General features: G+C 35.0%; 1 protein-coding gene across 1 annotated transcript in view; it reads left to right on the top strand.

The window, feature by feature from the left end:
* Nucleotides 1–19,755, top strand: part of SHOC1 (shortage in chiasmata 1) — a 77,927-nt gene that overhangs the window by 45,261 nt on the left and 12,911 nt on the right. The window contains exons 16-22 of the mRNA XM_026506015.2: nucleotides 2,639–2,817; nucleotides 3,864–3,936; nucleotides 8,430–8,499; nucleotides 10,040–10,218; nucleotides 11,670–11,787; nucleotides 12,428–12,539; nucleotides 17,022–17,143. Of these exons, the coding sequence (XP_026361800.2) occupies nucleotides 2,639–2,817; nucleotides 3,864–3,936; nucleotides 8,430–8,499; nucleotides 10,040–10,218; nucleotides 11,670–11,787; nucleotides 12,428–12,539; nucleotides 17,022–17,143 (853 nt within the window). The remainder of the gene's footprint in view (nucleotides 1–2,638; nucleotides 2,818–3,863; nucleotides 3,937–8,429; nucleotides 8,500–10,039; nucleotides 10,219–11,669; nucleotides 11,788–12,427; nucleotides 12,540–17,021; nucleotides 17,144–19,755) is intronic.

The following is a 19,755-nucleotide window of genomic DNA, read 5'->3' as shown; positions in this document are numbered from 1 at the left end:
GAAATAACTTTTACTTTTCTGAAAAAGATCTACCTTATAAGAAATTATGTAGCCTCTTTTACTTCCACACTATACATTATATACATTTTGACATAATTACAATAGAATATATTTTTTATTCTGCCTGTATTCTTTAAAAGAAATCATTTGTAACAAATACCATCACTTAGAAAAATAGGTTTAGAATTCTCTAATCTAGGCCTGAGTTATAATGGCCTAAACAAATTTGATGCTATAATCATTGTCATGCACTACTTTTTAATGTAAGGTGATATTTTGCCATGTACATTTTAGGTCTTCTTTGAATGTTTGTGGCTTTGAATCTTTGCTAGGTGAATATATATAACTAATATAACCAAATTATTAGTAGCAAGATATTTTGCTATTTCTTTTTTAGTTTTGCCTATAAATTAGGATATGAATTACTGGAGGAATAAAAATCAAGCTATTTTGAATACATTGGAAAATTTAAAGATTTTAAAAATTTTTGTAACCTATCAAAATCATTTAAATATCTGTCTCAATACATTACTGCTTTAGGCTCCTTATTGCAGGATTATTTAGACTTGCTTAATAATGGTATGCTTATAGAATTATTTTATAATTTAGAATTTCTAGAACCTATTTAAAATATAAAGTGAAAATAATTTTAGTCTGATCTGTGACCCAGAGGTTTTGTTTTATAACTGTGACCCAGACAAGTATTTCTCTAATCCAAGGTTTTGATAAGTACTGAAAAGCAGTGAATTACAACTGTACTCCCTCTACAGCACTGGGAGTTATAATATTTGGCCAAGTATTATATTAGTATTATCTGGCCAACTATTATAACTAAATTACAGCTACCTTTAGAAAGCCCGACATGGTGCTTTTCCTTTCCACTCCAATTAAACTACTTGGGTGTTGATACTGGATTGGGTTGTTTTACCTCCATCCTCAGACAAGTATGGATTGAGGGCTCTCGCCCTAGTTTACAGTACCTGAAATTGGTATAAGGGTGTAATATTACACGCCCTTCTATTTAGTCACATGTCTTCATTGTACTTTTCAGGCTTCCATAAAAGATCCTCAGTTCTATCTAAAGCGAGGCTGATTGTTAAAGTGTAATGTAAGTCAAATGTCAGAATCTAGAATATCTGAGCTCCTAGTGCTGTAAAGAGAGTGCAGTTGTGATTCACTGCTGCTCAGTACTTATTGGTATTAGAGAGTTAGAATTAGAGAAATAATATTTACGGAGGATTGCTTGAGGTATATGCACTTTTAAGTACTCTTACAATCTACCCTAGATTAGGTGAGACCATTAAGAACTATGTACTTGGGCTGAATTATTTTTGCTCCTCAAAGAAATACTTTCACCAAATCAAACTTGGTCATTGCTGTTTGGCCACCTTGAGGAATACTATGAAAGTAAAATCCTTGTTGGAAAATGAACTTCTTAATAAGCCCTATATACCAAGCCATAAGGAATAACCTAGCCACCTTGGACATTTTTAGTGGAGAGATTTCTCACTCCTCTAAACCTCTCAAAATCAAAGAGTGAGTTAGATTGTCCTCTTTTCTTCTTCTCTGCATAGTGGGAGAGAAAGAAATGTCCATGGGGGTCTGGCTGTCTGCCCTGCCTCCTTCCAGAATTCTGTATTTTTCTCCCAGCTTCTAGTTTGCTACCTCTCCCAAGTTAGCAGGTTAATGAGTTTCAAGACTAAAGGTATAGAGTTTCACTTCTGGGCTTTAACCCAGAAATAAATTCAGTATTGTGTAATGGGTATTATAGCAGCAACATGTACCAATGGCACAAAGGATGGAGACTGTTACCCTTAAAGCTGAATATTTGTTTAAAAACAAGTAGGAGTTTGCCAAGTAAAAAGTATGTAAAGGGTATTATAGGCAGAATTGAGTCCAGAAGAATGACCCAGTGGGTGTGCTGCATATAGTTCCATGTAGCTAAATCCAAGAGTATAAGGTAGAAAGGAATAAGAACTAAGCCTGAAGACATAACAAAGAGACAAATCATGAATAGCCTTTTAAGCTGCACAAAAGGGTGCAGACCTTATTCTGTAGATGACAGAGAGCCATTGAAACGGGAATGCTGCTGGATTAGGCTTCTCTTTCAGGTTAGATCTAGAGAATCAGGAAGAGCTTTTAGGCAGAAAACCCTGGGAAATATGAACTTTCAGGGATTGGTGTCAGGATTCTGTGTTTAGAAACTGCTTTAGTGAGTCTGAATTTAGGCTCTGCTGTTTTAGCAGCTATATAAGTGAATTATGCATATCATGGATTATATCCCAAGAGTTTATAAACTAATGAGGTTGTCATATAAGCAAATAAGAAATCAATTACAAAAGCTCTATAGACCAAGGAAATTCCAATGAAGTGACATTTCCATAGGACTTGCATGTAAGTGTAGACCAAGCCAAAAGGCAGGAAAAGATGGGATATATTCAGAGGATATATAGCATATGTCATTATGTAGCTTAAAAGGAGACATTTGGTACATATTTTTCAGCTTCACTCAGGTTTAAGGTTTTCATTAGTCAGTATCTTTCATCAAAATCAGAAAAGGATTAAAGAAAATTTTAACTCTACTATGACTCATGGAACAAAAGGATGTGCCCTCCCCCCCTACTTTTGTTTTTAACAGGATATTTGTCAAATGCAAAAGATATCTACAAAAGCATTTTAGGCTTCTATTTGGATGACATTTGGAGACAGCTGGAGATTGTACAGTTTATTAGGGGGAAAAAGCCTGAAACCAATTACAAGATACAAGAACTGCAAAGTCAGATACTAAATTGGATGCAAAGTGAGCAACAGATTAAGGTAAGTGCTGGATTAAAGCAGATAACAGTAATCAGCTTAAATAAGAATTGGATGTAAGATAAATTTTTGCATTTAACTCTGAAATTATGAAATAGTCTAGATTATTTGGTCCTTTGATAGTTTTCTCCTTAAGTAAGCTAACAAAACAGAATCAGACCCAGAGAAAGGATGATTTGCATCATTGTTCATGTATCTTGAATTTAAAAATACTTTACTTTTTTTACACGCAGTTTTCTATGGATTGGCTCTCCAGATCTCAAAACTGTTGTCTGGTACATCTAAGTTCATGAACATATATCAAATAATAGAACTACAATAATTATATTTAGATATTGAGCCAGAATCTCATCTTATATGATTCTATAAAAAAAGCATTTAGCTTATGCTTTGGATTATATTGGAAATTTTTGCCCACCCTACCTCAAGCACATGAAGGTTATATAGATAAAGACTTAAGAGTAAACACTTTCTTAAATGTTTTCAAGCTGAAAAACATTTCAAATGCTTTATGCTAAATCTGTATACAAATTTGGCCTTTTTCTTCTTTTTTTCTTTGTCTCCCCTGTGTCTTTATCTCCAGCTCTGTGGTTACTTAGATAACTTGCTTGTCATTAAAATAAAGTAAAATGTAAGAAATTTAAAAATTGAAATTTATTTGTTGTCCTCCTCCACTGCCACCAAAAAAAAGCTATAACGATAACTAGGAAAGCATAGCAACAAATCATTGCTTTTTTCCAACCAATTCAAACTTGTCTGAGTTGCATTTAACACTAACAATGCAGGTAGAGACAATTTATGTATACAGTCACCCATATGGGAGTATATGGATGCTAAGAATGCCCCACTCCAGAATATTTTCCTCATTGATATTTGATCTTACCAGAATTTATTCCTTTGTGTTTAAGCACTGACATTTTTTACAGCACAAATATTTACTTGGTAATCTTTTTGTATGTAACCAATCAAGCTTGTTATTTTGTCACAGTAGCAAAACTATGAAAAAGAATAATTATTCAGAGATACATGAAATTCTTATTTTTGATCAGGTGCTGATTATAATAAGAATGGACTCAGATGGTGAAAAACATTTACTCATTAAAATCCTTAACAAAATGGAAGGTAGGGAGTTTTAAGTTATGCTTCATTTGATAAGATGTTTGGAACATATAGAAATGTAGTGATCTAAGTTTTAAAATAAAGATATAATAACATACCATAAAATACATTCTTTAAAAGTATATAACTCAGTAGAATCTAACCAGTTTTTAAATAAATCTGGACTTTAAGTCTGCAATATAAATATACTATAATGTACTTACATGTACATTAAATGTACTTTTGTGTATATTGTTATTATCAATTGACACCTTTTATTGATTGCCTCCTAGTTGCTTAATTCTATATACTTACAACAACTCTATAAATCAGTTTTCCAAATAAAGAAACTAAAGTTCATAAAGGTGTTGTAACATGCCACACCTCACAGGTAGTTCAGTGAGGAAATCAGGATTTGAACCAAGGTCTGTCTTGTTCTAGTGTTATTCTTCAACTCTTCTACCCACTATTGCCCCCTCTGCCAACACTTTCCACCTTCTGCCATAGAACCCATTGCTTATATATAAACTCTTTTCCTTTTTTATCTCCGTGTCTTAAGCCAACCCAGCTTTCCACGATGATACAGCTTCCCCTGTATCCCTTTCATATATAAGCTGATAATTCTCTCCCATATATATATATATCATAGGATTGAAAGGGCCATTTCTTGCTTTCCATTATCCTTTCCAAAACATTATTTCTCTATCCTCTGAGGCTATGCAATATTGCCACACCATTCTCTACCACTCCATATTGCCATCATCTAGTAACCACCCAACATTTCCCATCATCCATGGACAGTTGTGCACCTGGTTCGTGGTATTCTTTTCACTCCTAGTTTTGCCATTATCCTAGGTGTCTTTAATGTGAATGACTCATTCAACACCCTGACCTTATAGTTTCATTTGCTTCCACAGAAGAAATGATATTCACTCCTTGGCTATGCCATTGACCTTGTAATAATGCAGAACTGTGCTACTTCTGGACTTTAAACTCTGATACAGTGCTCACTGTCCACAGCTGTCTTATCTCTTCCATGATATTCAGCAACTTAGAGATCTGTAATCAGTCAACTCCTGTTTTTTTTTTCTTTCACATTTTTATCTTTCCAGACTTGGTGATGTGCCCATAACTTTAATCAGTCTTGTCCTTCTAGTGTACCTTCCATTTAAATCTCAGCTCTGAATCCATCAAGACATTTTTTTTGAAGATTTTATTTATTTATTTGACAGAGAGAGAGACAGCCCAGGGAGAGAGGGAACACAAGCAGGGGGAGTGGGAGAGGAAGAAGCAGGATCCCAGCAGAGCAGGGAGCCCAATGCGGGGCTCGATCCCAGGGCTCCGGGATCACACCCTAAGCCGAAGGCAGACGCTTAACGACTGAGCCACCCAGGCGCCCCTGAATCCATCAAGACATTTAACCCATCTGTTCCTGTACCTGAGCTCCTGAGCAATATTAGAGAAAATCAGATAGTTTAGTACCACTACAAACTTAACTTCTCTGACCTTGTATGGGCTCTTAATACCTCTTAACAACATTTCATCTTACGACCTTGCCATCTACAAACTTACCTTCATTTCTTCTATTCTTTTATCTTTTCCTCCTCTTTATAAAGGAGGTGAACCTCCTCCCTTGGAAAACCAATTTTTCACTTCTGCTTTGGATCCCATCTCTTCCCACATCAGTGTGTTCCCATCAGTTATTTCCTCGCCCAATCTTCCTCTCAAATGACTCTCCCTTAATCATTAAGCCCTCCAGTATTAAAAATAAAATACCACCCTCAACCTATGTCACCCATTGTTTACTGTTTCTCTTCCCTCCATAAATTGTATCTTCGGCCATCTCCAAAGATGTCTTTGCTGTAACCCCACCAGACTATTTATCATGCTGTTTCCTATCTCCTTTGCCTTTATGCCTTTCCTATTTCCTATGCCTTTATGCCTCCTGTTCCTGCTATAGTAGCACTCCTCTCCCTTCTTTAGCAGCTAACTGCTACACATCCTTTAAAAATTAGTTAAAACATTTGCTCAGGAAGCTTTGATTTAAATGCTTTCCCTTGTGCTCTCAGTGTATTATGTGCATACTTCTTTTTTTTTTTTTTAAAGATTTTATTTATTTATTTGACAGAGATAGAGACAGCCAGCGAGAGAGGGAACACAAGCAGGGGGAGTGGGAGAGGAAGAAGCAGGCTCATAGCGGAGGAGCCTGATGTGGGGCTCGATCCCACAATGCCAGGATCACGCCCTGAGCCGAAGGCAGATGCTTAACCGCTGTGCCACCCAGGCGCCCCTATGTGCATACTTCTAAGGCACTACTTACCATCCTAGGCTATAACAACTGAGTCTCTTGCCTCTTTCCCTCACTAGCATGTCAGCTTCTGGAGGATAAGGACCATGCCCTAATTTGAATTCCCAACACCCACAAAAATGTCTGGAATATAGAAGGAACTTAATAAAAACAAATTGAATAATTGCAGTAATGAATACCTCTCTATATACCTAGTAGACTGAGACTAGTGAAAAAGATTGAACTGAACTGTATACAAATATTGCAAATGTCTGCTTAGCAAAATTAATTAATTATAGTAATGTGAGAATGGAAGACTTTCAAGCAGAACTTTATAAGGTGCTATTTCTAGACATTATCATGTGTCTAGAGTCCAGATTTGCAAACTTAGATTTTATTATTTCATCCAGTTTTCTTGTCCTGGGAAGATGAGGTCTTATCCACTAAATTCACAAGATTTTGCTAGTACCAAAATGTTAAAATAGTAGTTAACAATCATGAGGCTGAACTTGCTACACCTGTCTGGAATCAGGGTAACTGAAAACATTTTTTTTTTTTTTAATTAGAAAAGTGCTGAGCAATGTAGCATTGTGAAACAAAGGGATTTGGGTAACTGAAGTAATACTTTTGTGAAGAGACTGAGGAAATATTCCTGCCCCACAGAGAAGAATACTTAAACCTACTTAATGGGGCACCTTTTCCTTTGATGTAATTAAGACACAAGGACAAATTATTACTGTATATATCACTTTCTTATGTAGGCTTCATGCTGAACATTCTATTTCTTTTGGCTTTTGGGATTATGTCATCACTACTCTACTATTTTATTTCAACAAGGTTTACTGACACAAAAATAAATTTGACTCTCTAAGCTGAAAAAATGTTTTTCCCATCTTTCTAACAAGCAGCTCTCCTCTGTGTCTAGGAATGAGGTCTTTTTCTTTTTCTGTCTAGTGTTAGAAAGTAGAAATATGGTTTTATCTTCTCTGTGCTTACAAGATCTAGTAATGCACTTAGTCAGTAATCTGCTTTGAGCTTACAGCTAAGACAAATCAGCTAGAGATTAGGTTTTAAATAGTATGAGCCTGAAGTGCCTGGGGGGCTCAGTTTATGGACCATGCAACTCTTGATCTCAGCATTTTGAATTTGAGCCCCACGTTGGGTGTAGAGATTGCTTAAAAATAAAATCTTTTAAAATAATACTAATAATAGGGGTGCCTGGGTGGCTCAGTCGTTAAGCATCTGCCTTTGGCTCAGGACGTGATCCTGGAGTTCTGGGATGGAGCCCCACATCAGGCTCCTCCACTGGGAGCCTGCTTCTTCCTCTCCCACTCCCCCTGCTTGTGTTCCCTCTCTCGCTCGCTGTCTCTCTGTCAAATAAATAAATAAAATCTTTAAAAAATAAAATAAAATAATACTAATAATATGACCTTATAAATATATATACAAAAGAGAAATACTACTCATCCTCTTCTTACTGCTACCAAAACTATTGTCATATCAAGCCAAGTAAACATGAAATTATTGAGCATTACTCTGTCATTATCACATTATGCTTTTGTCAACTTTACAACTGACAAAAATACACCAATAAAGTGTAAAATTTATTTTAACTAGAATTAGCTATTCTTAAACCAATGATGTCTACCAAAAATAAACTGTATGTGTGGCTACAGAATTTTTTGAAATTTATTGTATTTTGTTAAAAAATCAGTAACATAAGAAACTTAAATTATAATTAGGCAGAAGTGAATCTAAGGAGCAGATGGTGGGTCTTCTGCTTCTCATACAGCCAATAGAAAGGAAAAAAGACATCAAAATGTAGTCTCTTGTGATTTAGTTATGTACTTAAATTTTTGACTAGAGAAAAAAGGTGAAATCAACCATGATTTTTAGCAAAGTAAAATTAAATGCACAGAATTGATGAGTGTTTAATTTGGCTACTTTAAAATTAAGATTTTGATACATTTTATTATTTTACATAATAAATTCAGAATTTCCATGCTTATATATACAAAACATATACACACACCAGAAATATTGCCCATGCTTCAAATTTTCTGATACCCACAGACAGAAAAATAATCCAGCAAATTGTATTTTAAGCAGTTTCCTTGTTCACAGATCTTTAATTCATTTTTATGGTAGTGAAATATATGAACACCTAAAAATTATATATGAACAAAACACTGAAAAACACTTTTTTGTATTACTCTTTTTTTCCCAACAGGTTTAACATTGACTGTCTTACATTCAAACAAAAGGAAAGATTTTCTGGAACCTGAACGTGTTTTAAATGGGTAAAAATGTATTTCTTCACCTGTGGGGAATAAGCATACCAGTTCCACAGGAAAAGCGCAATTTCTCCTGGAATTTAACTTTTTAGAAGGTTTAATAAAAAAAAAAAGTTAAGTTAAAATTAAAAAAAAAAAAGGTTTAATAAAACCTGAAATGAATCAGTGTATCTCTCCTTGTCCTGAAAAGTGTTTTACATTAGAATATTTGAGCTCAGGTCATTGCCTTATGTATTATATAATATTGTTGTCCAGAATTTTAGTTCAATCTTGCTTTAATATTCCCAACTTATCATTATCAGTGTCACTGTTAGTACAGGAAGTACCCATTTAGATCTACCCTTGTTTATACCAGTTTCAGGGGTTTTTTTTGCTCAGCATTTTTTCTTATATCTTCTTCCTCTCTTTCAAGTTCTCCTTCTTCCTGAAGTACATCCTTTAGAAATTCTTTTAGTGAGAGCGTGCTAATAATAAAATTAGTGTTGACTTGTCTAAAAATGTTTTAATTGTGCCTTATTTTATGTAGAAATTTCTATTTCTAATACTGGGATCCAGATAATAAAAAGAGGAGTTGTAAATCAAATAGAAGCCCATAAAAGCATTTAACTTATGTCTATTATCTATCTAGATTGCTCTAGACAGAAAGCAGCAGTAGAGAATTTTCATTACAATGAGTGCTATTATATGGAATTTGAAGATAGGAAAGATAAACATGATATTTAAGTATCCATGTTTTTTGTTGTTGCTAAATCACCTATGAAGCTCATTGAGAAAAAGAAAAATCATTTCAAAATTGTCAGATAATATTCTATTATGTAGATCCTCAAAGATGAAACCTCACATGTGTAAGAAAATGAATTCTCACAGTGACTTTTCTGTTATTGATAGGACTCAGTTAATAAAATTAGGGCCCCTTGCATTTCAGAATGTGAAGTAGTCCACAGCTCCTGTTCTTTTAAAAAAATGTATGACCATAGGGGCACCTGGCTGGCTCCGTTGGAAGAGCACACAACTCTTGATCTCGGGGTCATGAGTTTGAGCCCCACATTGGATGTAGAGATTACTTAAAAATAAAATCTTAAAAGGGACACCTGGGTGGCTCAGTCAAACGTCTGCCTGTGGCTCAGGTCATGATCCCAGGGTCCTGGGATCAAGCCCCACATCATCATCGTCATCATCATCGTCGTCGTCGTCATCATCATCATCATCGTAGGGCTCCCTGCTCAGTGGGGAGTCTGCTTCTCCCTCTGCCCCCCCCCCCCCCGCCTTGGGCTGGCTCTCTCTCTCTCTCTCGAATAAATAAATAAAATCTTTTTTAAAAATCTTTAAAAAAATTTTTTTTTAGTGTATGACCATCAAAAAGAAAGATAAAAAGGAATTAGCACAATTGGAAAACAAATCAACAGAAAATACACCAGTGCCTTTCCAAGATAAGCAGGCACAGACTAGAGAAGAATACAATAGCCAAAAACAGTACTCTTTTGGCCCTCCAAATAATTAATGATGCAAATATAATTCCATTTTCTTGGCTTTGTTTTGTCTTCAGTACAAGTTCCTGTGTGGTTGTACATAATCAATATATTGGATCAGATTTTCCCTGGAGTAACTTCTCATTTGTGGTGGAATACAATTTTGTAGAAAACTCTTGTTGGACTAAACACTGCGAGAAGTTGAACATTCCTCACAAGGTCTTCAAAGTGATTCTTCCAGACACAGTTTTAAAGAGTAAGGATTTAAACTAAAATCCTTCTGTTGTGGTGATAGAATGGAAATTGTCTGTTTTCTACTTCTTATCTGTGGAAAAAGAATGAGCAATGGCATTTAAGGACTTGAGTTCAAGCTCTAACCTCAGCACTCCATGTGACCTTGGGCCAGTTCTTTACCCCTTACTTCATAGTCCTCATTTGAAAAGTAAACTTTACAGTTATATTTGTCTTCATCCCTTTACCTTCTAAATTTTACTTATAATAGCACAATTTATTACCATTATATCTAATCTTCACCTGATACTTCTATGCAATAGTATTTTTATTGAATTTTAGGGGAAAATTCTGTCGTAGTATATTGACTGATTCAGAAAACTGAGTGTGCAAAAAAAATTTTTACACAAACACTTTGAAAAGAGTCTAAAACCACTTTGTATATCATTTGGTTTCTTTGTATTTCTCAGCAACACTTCACATGACTCAGGTTGTGAATTCTCACATTATTAAATTAAAAACCCTGTACACTTTAAGTCCCAATGCATCCCTTTCAATACTTGCCATAAGTTATTTTCTATCCACCTCAAGTCTGAGTGGGAAGTTTGAATTCTGAGATATTCCAATTCAATTCTAAAAATATAGTCACCATAATGATTACTTTGGAATTTTTGATATATAGAAGTAAATGTTAAGTTGATTAAATAAGGGCCCCCAAAAAGATAAAAGATAAGTATCCCAGTTTATATGTAGAGGCTTCTTCCATTCTTTCAAAGATGAACTTAATTGATTCAGCCAGTTCCTTATTTGGAGCATTCACAATCTCTCAATTTTCCACTATTATAGTGTAAGATTTATAGTAGCTCATAAATCTTATTTATTTTTATATACTTGTTCTAAGAAATAAAGTGAGTTGCTGGGTCAAAGGTATACACACATTTATATATTGCCAAATATCCTTCCAGAAATGCTATCTCAATTCATATTTGTGCAGAAAGTATAAGAGAATACTTTCCCCAATATCTTTACTGTGAGTAGGTATTATTATTCTTTTAAGTCTTTGACAGAATTATAGGCATGAAATATTTTATAGCTATATTACAGATAATGTCTTTGATTATCCATATCTTTCAGCTGTGAATTGATCTTGTATAGCCATTCTTTTGTAAGTTGCCTATTAATGTTCTTTGTCCATTTATCTATTGAGGTATTTATTATTTTCCTGTTAACGAATCATATGGTAGTTTTAGTAAGTTCTGTTAATGCTGTTCTATTTTTAGGTGGTAGGATAACATATGGTTTTTATTTTATTCTTCAGACCTTTCTGTATTCTGATTTATGATTTTTTACAATGAATATGTTTTATTTTTGTACTGCTCCTTGAACATACACTTGCTGTTCTCATGTTTAGTAAAAAAGAGAAAGACCTGAAGGATGAGAAAAAGGAGAAATATTTATAAACTTTCTCTTATTCAGGAAGCAACCTGCTGGATAGTTTTGGTGGATTTCTTTTGGAAATTCAGGTTCCATATGTGTTTTTTGCATCTGAAGGACTTCTTAATACTCCAGAAATACTTCAGTTGCTAGAATCCAAGTAAGTTATCGATTTCATAACTTTAGCAAAGGTATATATATCCTAAATGGAAAAACATTGTGCTATATATGTGGCATATTTCTCTCTTATTGAAGCATGAAATTATATCACATAGAAGTAGTTTTCCAGAGAGTCTATGTCAAGTTACACTTCTCTCCCTATAGTACACCATCATAATTACTGAATATTATCTTTTCTGGCAATATATGTCAATCTTGTGAAGAAAAAATATTTCATTATTGTCTAAATTTATATCTTAATTTCATTTCTTTCGTTACCAGCAAATATGAACACTTAATGTGTCTTTTTTTTCCTGTGAGTTTTATGGTCATATCTTTGGGTCATTGATAATATTGAGAATGAGTGGTCTTATTTAGAGGGCTTTAAATATTGCATGGGAAATAGGACTGTGAAGTTCTAAATGAAATACCTAAGGCAATGCACATCTCAACTAATTTGTCATATATACTGAATAAATCATTATTTCATTCCTCAAATTTACAAAGTAGAATAAATTGATGTATGAAAGAAAAAGCACAGTAGTTCAAATAATTTAATATGCAAGAGGACAATACAGCTTTTCTTAAAGAATTTTTCTTAGCCATTTCATTATGTCACCCAAAAATATGGTATTTTATAGGTATAATATCACACTAGTGGAGAGATGCTGCAGTGAGTCGCTGAAACTCTTTGGAGGTACAGAGTGTTATGTAGTGGTGACAATTGATGAACACACTGCCATAATTTTGCAGGTAAAATTATACAGTAAAAAATACAAAGTAAATAGAGTACAATATATATAATTGTGTAGTTTATTATTAGCTTGACTATAGAGAGCTTAACTATAATCCATTAGTGTTTTCTTCCAAAACTTTGCAAATGGACAAGTATTAAAATTATCACTATGGGAAATGACTATTACCAAGCTTCTTTAAGGCCTTGTAATTTTTAACATACTTTGAGGAGACAAAGCAAATATGGAATCTTTAATGTTATATATTGACCTATTTTAAAATATATTTATAGAATAATTAGTGTTGAAAACCTTAAAAATCAAATCCTAGCCACTATGTTTCTTAAAAGGTGGTAGTATATTAATCCATGATAAGTAATATGGGATTTCCTCTAAGGTAAGTGAGGAGTGCCTATAAGTAAGCCGGTTTAAAAAAAAGAAGAAAGAAAAATTCTCTTTAAAAAATCCCTATAGTTTGGGTTTAAGATGTACAAATTCTTTTTTTTTTTTTTCGGGTTTTTTTTTTTTTTATTGATTTTTTATTATATTATGTTAGTCACCATACAGTACATCCCCGGTTTCCGATGTAAGGCTCGATGATTCATTAGTTGTGTATAACACCCAGTGCACCATGCAATATGTGCCCTCCTTACTACCCATCACCGGTCTATCCCATTCCCCCACCCCCCTCCCCTCTGAAGTCCTCAGTTTGTTTCTCATAGTCCATAGTCTCTCATGTTTCATTCCCCCTTCTGATTACCCCCCCTTTCTTTATCCCTTTCTTCCCCTACCGATCATCCTAGTTCTTATGTTCCATAGATGAGAGAAATCATATGATAGTTGTCTTTCTCTGCTTGACTTATTTCACTTAGCATTATCTCCTCCAGTGCTGTCCATGTTGTAGCAAATGTTGAGAACTCGTTCTTTCTGATAGCTGAGTAATATTCCATCGTATATATGGACCACAACTTCTTAATCCAGTCATCTGTTGAAGGGCATCTCGGGTCCTTCCACGATTTAGCTATTGTGGACATTGCTGCTATGAACATTGGGGTGCATATGGCCCTTCTCTTCACTACGTCTGTATCTTTGGGGTAAATACCCAGTAGTGCAATGGCTGGATCATAGGGTAGTTCAATTTTTAACTTTTTAAGGGACCTCCACACTGTTTTCCAGAGTGGCTGTACCAACTTGCATTCCCACCAACAATGTAGGAGGGATCCCCTTTCTCCACATCCTCTCCAACAATTGCTGTTTCTTGCCTTGTCTATTTTTGCCATTCTAACTGGCGTAAGGTGGTATCTCAGTGTGGTTTTGATTTGAATTTCCTTGATGGCTAATGATTTTGAACATTTTTTCATGTGTCTGTTAGCCATTTGTATGTCTTCATTGGAAAAGTGTCTGTTCATATCTTCTGCCCATTTTTTGATTTGTTTATTTGTTTCTCGCATATTGAGTTTGAGAAGTTCTTTGTAGATCTTGGATACCAGTCCTTTATCTGTAGTGTCATTTGCAAATATCTTCTCCCATTCCGTGGGCTGCCTCTTAGTTTTTCTGACTGTTTCCTTGGATGTGCAGAAACTTTTAATCTTGATGAAGTCCCATAAATTCATTTTATCTTTTGTTTCTCTTGCCTTTGGGGATGTGTCATGAAAAAGGTTGCTTTGGCCGATGTCGTAGAGGTTGTTGCCTATGTTCTCCTCCAGAATTTTGATGGATTCCTGTCTCACATCGAGGTCTTTCATCCATTTGGAGTATATCTTTGTGTATGGTGTGAGAGAGTGGTCAAGTTTCATTCTTTTGCATGTAGCTATCCAATTTTCCCAGCACCATTTATTGAAGAGACTGTCTTTTTTCCACTGGATGTTTTTTCCTGCTTTATCAAAGATTAGTTGCCCAAAGAGCCGAGGGTCCATTTCTGGGCTCTCTATTCTGTTCCATTGGTCTATGTGTCTGTTTTTGTGCCAGTACCATGCTGTCTTTGTGATCACAGCTTTGTAGTACAGCTCGAAATCCGGCATTGTGATGCCCCCAGCTTTGTTTTTCCTTTTCAACAGTTCCTTGGAGATTCGGGGCCTTTTCTGTTTCCATACAAATTTAAGGACTGTTTGTTCCAGTTCTTTGAAAAATGTCCTCGGTGTTTTGATCGGGATAGCATTGAAAGTGTAGATTGCTCTGGGTAGCATGGACATTTTAACTATGTTAATTCTTCCGATCCATGAGCATGGAATATCTTTCCATCTTTTTATGTCTTCCTCAATGTCTTTCAAGAGTGATTTATAGTTTCTAGAATATAGGTCCTTTACGTCTCTGGTTAAGTTAATTCCAAGGTAACGTATGGTTTTTGGTGCTATTGTAAATGGGATGGATTCCCTAATTTCTCTTTCTTCGGTCTCGTTATTCGTGTATAGAAATGCAACTGATTTCTGAGCATTGATTTTGTATCCCGCCACGTTACTGAATTGCTCTATAACTTCTAATAGTTTGGGAGTGGATTCTTTTGGGTTTTCCATATAGAGTATCATGTCATCTGCAAAGAGAGACATTTTGACTTCTTCTTTGCCAATTTGAATACCTTTGATCCCTTTTTGTCGTCTGATTGCTGTTGCAAGGACTTCTAGTACTATGTTGAATAATAGTGGCGAGAGTGGGCATCCTTGTCGAGTTCCTGATCTTAAGGGAAAGGCTTCCAGCTTTTCCCCATTGAGAATAATATTTGCAGTAGGCTTTTCATAGATGGCTTTTATGAGATTGAGAAATGTACCTTCTATTCCTACACTCTGAAGGGTTTTAATCAGGAAAGGATGCTGTATTTTGTCAAATGCTTTTTCGGCATCGATTGAGAGGATCATATGGTTCCTGAGTCTTTTCTTGTTGATATGATGTATCACGCTGATTGATTTGCGAATATTGAACCACGCTTGCATCCCAGGTATGAATCCCACTTGATCGTGATGGATAATCCTTTTAATGTACTGTTGGATTCTATTAGCAAGTATCTTGTTGAGGATTTTGGCGTCCATATTCATTAGGGAAATCGGTCTGTAATTCTCCTTTTTGAGGGGGTCTTTGCCTGGTTTGGGGATCAAGGTAATATTGGCCTCATAGAATGAGTTTGGTAGCTTTCCTTCTGTTTCTATTTTTTGAAATAGCTTTAGGAGAATAGGTTATTATTTCTTCTTTGAATGTTTGGTAGAATTCCCCAGGAAAACCGTCCGGGCCTGGAGTTTTGTTATTTGGAAGGTTGTTTATCACTGACTCAATTTCTTCGTAATTAATTGGCCTGTTTAAGATGTACAAATTCTTGACTGAATCTCCCTGATATGTTTGCTTGATTGGAGTACAAATTACAATGAAATTAATTCAGCAGGGTGGAAGTGGGAAGCAGAAACCAAGTTTGATGGTATGGAATATAAATTCGTGGCAAGTATGGTAAAGTAGAAGTCTGATCATGAGCAAATGTTAGCAATCTAAGAATTATATAATGGAAAAACAAAGCTCTGTTTAAAGGTTTCTTAAGAGCTACCATGTCTTACATATTTAAAGCTTTTTTAAAAGATTTTTTTTTATTTATTTGAGAGAGAGAGCACAAGCAGGGGAAGTGGCAGAGGGAGAGGGAGAAGCAGGTGCCCGGCTGAGCAGGGATCCCGATCTGGGGCCCTATCCCAGGACCCTGGGATCATGACCTAAGCCAAGGGCAGATGCTTAACTGGCTAAGCCACCCAGACACCCCTAAAGTTTTAAAAAAAAAAAAAAACAATTATTTAGGGAGAAATACCATTTGGGAAACTTTTAATTTTAATTCATAGTTACATAACTTGTTAGAGTAAGACACTTCCTGAATCATTCATTCTATCAAAAATTAATTGTAGACCCAAGTTGAGCTCCGTGCAGCCTGCTTAAGATTCTCTAAGATTCTCTGTTTCCCTCTCCCTCTGCCCCAGCCAACCCCACTTGTGCATGCTTTTTCTCTAAAATAAAATAAAATAAAATAAAATAAAATAAAATAAAATAGAATGTAACTTTGAAAAAAAAATTAATTGCATTAAAGGAAAAAGAGGATCCTAGACCATTAGAGAGCAATTCCTGAAGTCCATGATGGCTTCTTTATCATCTTCCTTAAATAAGCATTCAGCGCAGATTATCCCATGAGTTTTTAAACATATTTTATGAGTAGCCAAATCCCTGTCTACAAAGGACTTTCCCCAAATAGGGGCAGCATATAGGCTGCTTTCTTCATATCTAGGACTTTGGGAGATTCATGAGCCTTCCTTGCTGAAGCTATCATTTGCTGATTGACATCTACTATAGCTTTTCCCCTACTACTTCCAGTGCGATTTTAATTTTTCCACAAAATGGAAGCCCATACCCATAACTCTTCTCAAGTTGATATATATCATATATATATGATATATATAAAATAGAATATTGAAATATGTTAATAATTTCATAACAACTATTCAACCTAGTGAATCTTTTTATTGTATTTATTTTCTGGTAGGACCTAGAAGAATTGAATTGTGAGAAGGCATCAGACAATATCATTATGAGACTGATGGCATTATCATTCCAATACAGCTACTGTTGGATAATCTTATATACCAAAAAAACATTAAACTCAGAGTAAGTAAACATTTCTTCATCCAAAGTCACGTTTATATTTCTTAAGTTATTTGGTCCTCTTCCTTGAATAAAAGTAGCTATGCAAATTTTCCATTTGCTCATCTAGTTTGCTTTGAGTCAGGGATCTTCGAGGTGGAATCATGCCCATAGGAAAACAAATCAGAATTTTGGAGATGACGTATTTCTGCTGGACATTCTGTGCAAATCAATCTCCTCTAGTTCACTAAGAGTCGCTGCTTTATGTGTTTCACTTTTTATTACTTTTTAGTTCTGGAATTGTCTGTTAAAAGATGCCATTCTTATATCATTTCTCTCTAAAAGCTCATTAAATTTACCAACTAAGTAGCACCTTGCAATTCTTTGTTTCATTGATGTGCTTAACTTAAAAATTACCAAAAATCCATGCCAACATACTGGCTCAAGTTATCATTAAATGCCCCTTCTTCCCTTCATCTCAAAATTTTATGAACCCACAGCTTCCACCTCCTTTTTTAATTCTCTGCAGTCTGACTTTTCTTCCTACGCCTGTACTAATCTTTCTCTCAGGATCACTTCCACCTCCAAAAGTATTTTTATCTTTCTCTGCTCTGAAGTATTGAAGACGTTATCAGTGCTTCCTTACTTGAAGCTCTTCAGTCCCATGACACTTCACAGTTTTGATCTTCTCTCTACTACTCTTTCTCTGTCTTTACCTCTTCTTCCTTGTCCCAGTCTCCAGATACATCTCAATTCTCTTTCTTCTATTCAATCCATTAGAAACCTTACCCACTGCCATCGCTTCGATCAGCATCTTTCTACCTATAATTTTATATTTATATCTGCAGCTTCAGTCTCTCTTTGAAATTCCTGACATGTATTTCTAATTTTCTATTACATATTTCCACCCTGATATTTTATAGGCTCTCAAACTTAACATTTTCCAGGGTGAATTCATTATATTCTCTGTCTCCTCCAAAACAGTGTCTCCTCTTTTCTGCCCTTTGGCTATTTATGACCATTGCCTTTCTTTTAGTCACCAAAATTAGAAAACATATCTTATGGATGTAACCACTAGCCTCTTTAATCTATCCCCTCTCTCCATGTATTACCAACATCTTAGTTCAGATCTTATGTGGACTGTTAAAATAGGCTACCAACTGTTTTCCCACCTCATGGCTCTCCATGTTACCCTCCATAATCTTTCATACATTCAATTAATATTCCCAAAACCAGGCTTTCACTGTTTCACTCTGATAAAAAGCCTTCACTGACTTCCCTATTATCTACTGTATACATACATACTATTCACCCTAATATTCAAAGTCTTCAGAATATAATCCTGACCTATATTTTCAGGCTTAATTTTCACTGTTTTCCATTTCAGCCAGAAGGATTGCTCATTGGTTCACAAACATGGTCCTTACTTTCCCACTTCTACTTTTGCTGATACATTTCTCTCTTTCTACAGTATTCTCTATTTCCAACAACTGATCTGGTGAAATTGTGACTATTTTTCAAAACCTGCCCCCAAATATCACTTTTTCTATTCTATCTTTCCTTAATACCCCCATCTCATGCACACAAATAGTTAATTGTGACCTCTCCATCCTTTGCACTCCTTAGCTTGCTATCTTTTCCTCATCTTTGATATTTATCACATTTTGCTTTGTATTATCATTTTGGAGTACTTGCCCCATGGCACTGCATATTGTTTCATATGATAGATGCTTGGTAAATATTCCTTGATCAAGTGAATGAATCTTTCCCACTAAATTGCAAACTAGTCTCCTTTTTTTTTTTAAATCTCTACAGTATCACATCACTTATAGTAGAAGTTTTTAAAATATTATTTAGTCTGGTTAGTTTGGCTTCCTTTGGCTCAGGTCACCATCCTGAGGTCCTGGGATTGAGCCCTGTATCGGGCTCCCTACTCAGCATGGAGTCTACTTCTCCCTCTGACCCTCCTCCCGCTCATGCTCTCTCTCTCTCTCAAATAAATAAAATCTTTAAAAATACATTATTTAGTTATTAGAGAAGGTATAGAGATCTTTCCTTATTTGACATTGAATATGTGATGACTTTCCACTTTGATTCCATTTTTGTTTACCTACTGTACCAAGCTCTTTGTATACAATTATTATTATGTGGGGATAAGTATAAGTTAAAATTTAAGAGTCCAAACAGCTTGGTTATTTCTTTTTCTATTAACAACAACCTCTAGCAAGTCATATAACTTTGTTTTTCCTTTCTACCAAAATTGAAAAATAAAAATAATAATTTAGGTCTGAAATCTTCATTTTGAATATTAGTAAAGGCTGTATAGCATTTTAAGCTTGGAACTTGCTTGTACAGCATTTAAGCTTTATCAAGATCTTGGAAGTATCCTATAGATGAAACTGTTTTGGAAAAAAATTTAAGTTGTTCTTAGATTGCTATTCACCTATGTTCCAGAGGTGTAATTGAAATACAGCAAAAAAGAGGGGATTCAAACTTATTTTTACCCAGATTTTCATGGGAAAAAAACCCCAATTATGTAATAGTCTGAGATAATTTTATGTTCAGGATATGAAGTTATTTATTCACAATAAGATGTTATTATAAAATGTAGTTATTTTCAGACTTCTAGGTATCTC

This window comes from Ursus arctos, unplaced genomic scaffold (genome assembly GCF_023065955.2).
Source record: "Ursus arctos isolate Adak ecotype North America unplaced genomic scaffold, UrsArc2.0 scaffold_18, whole genome shotgun sequence".
Classification (NCBI taxonomy): Eukaryota; Metazoa; Chordata; class Mammalia; order Carnivora; family Ursidae; genus Ursus; species Ursus arctos.
The sequence above is the reverse complement of the archived record's forward strand: the minus strand, read 5'-3'. Positions and strand labels throughout refer to the sequence as shown.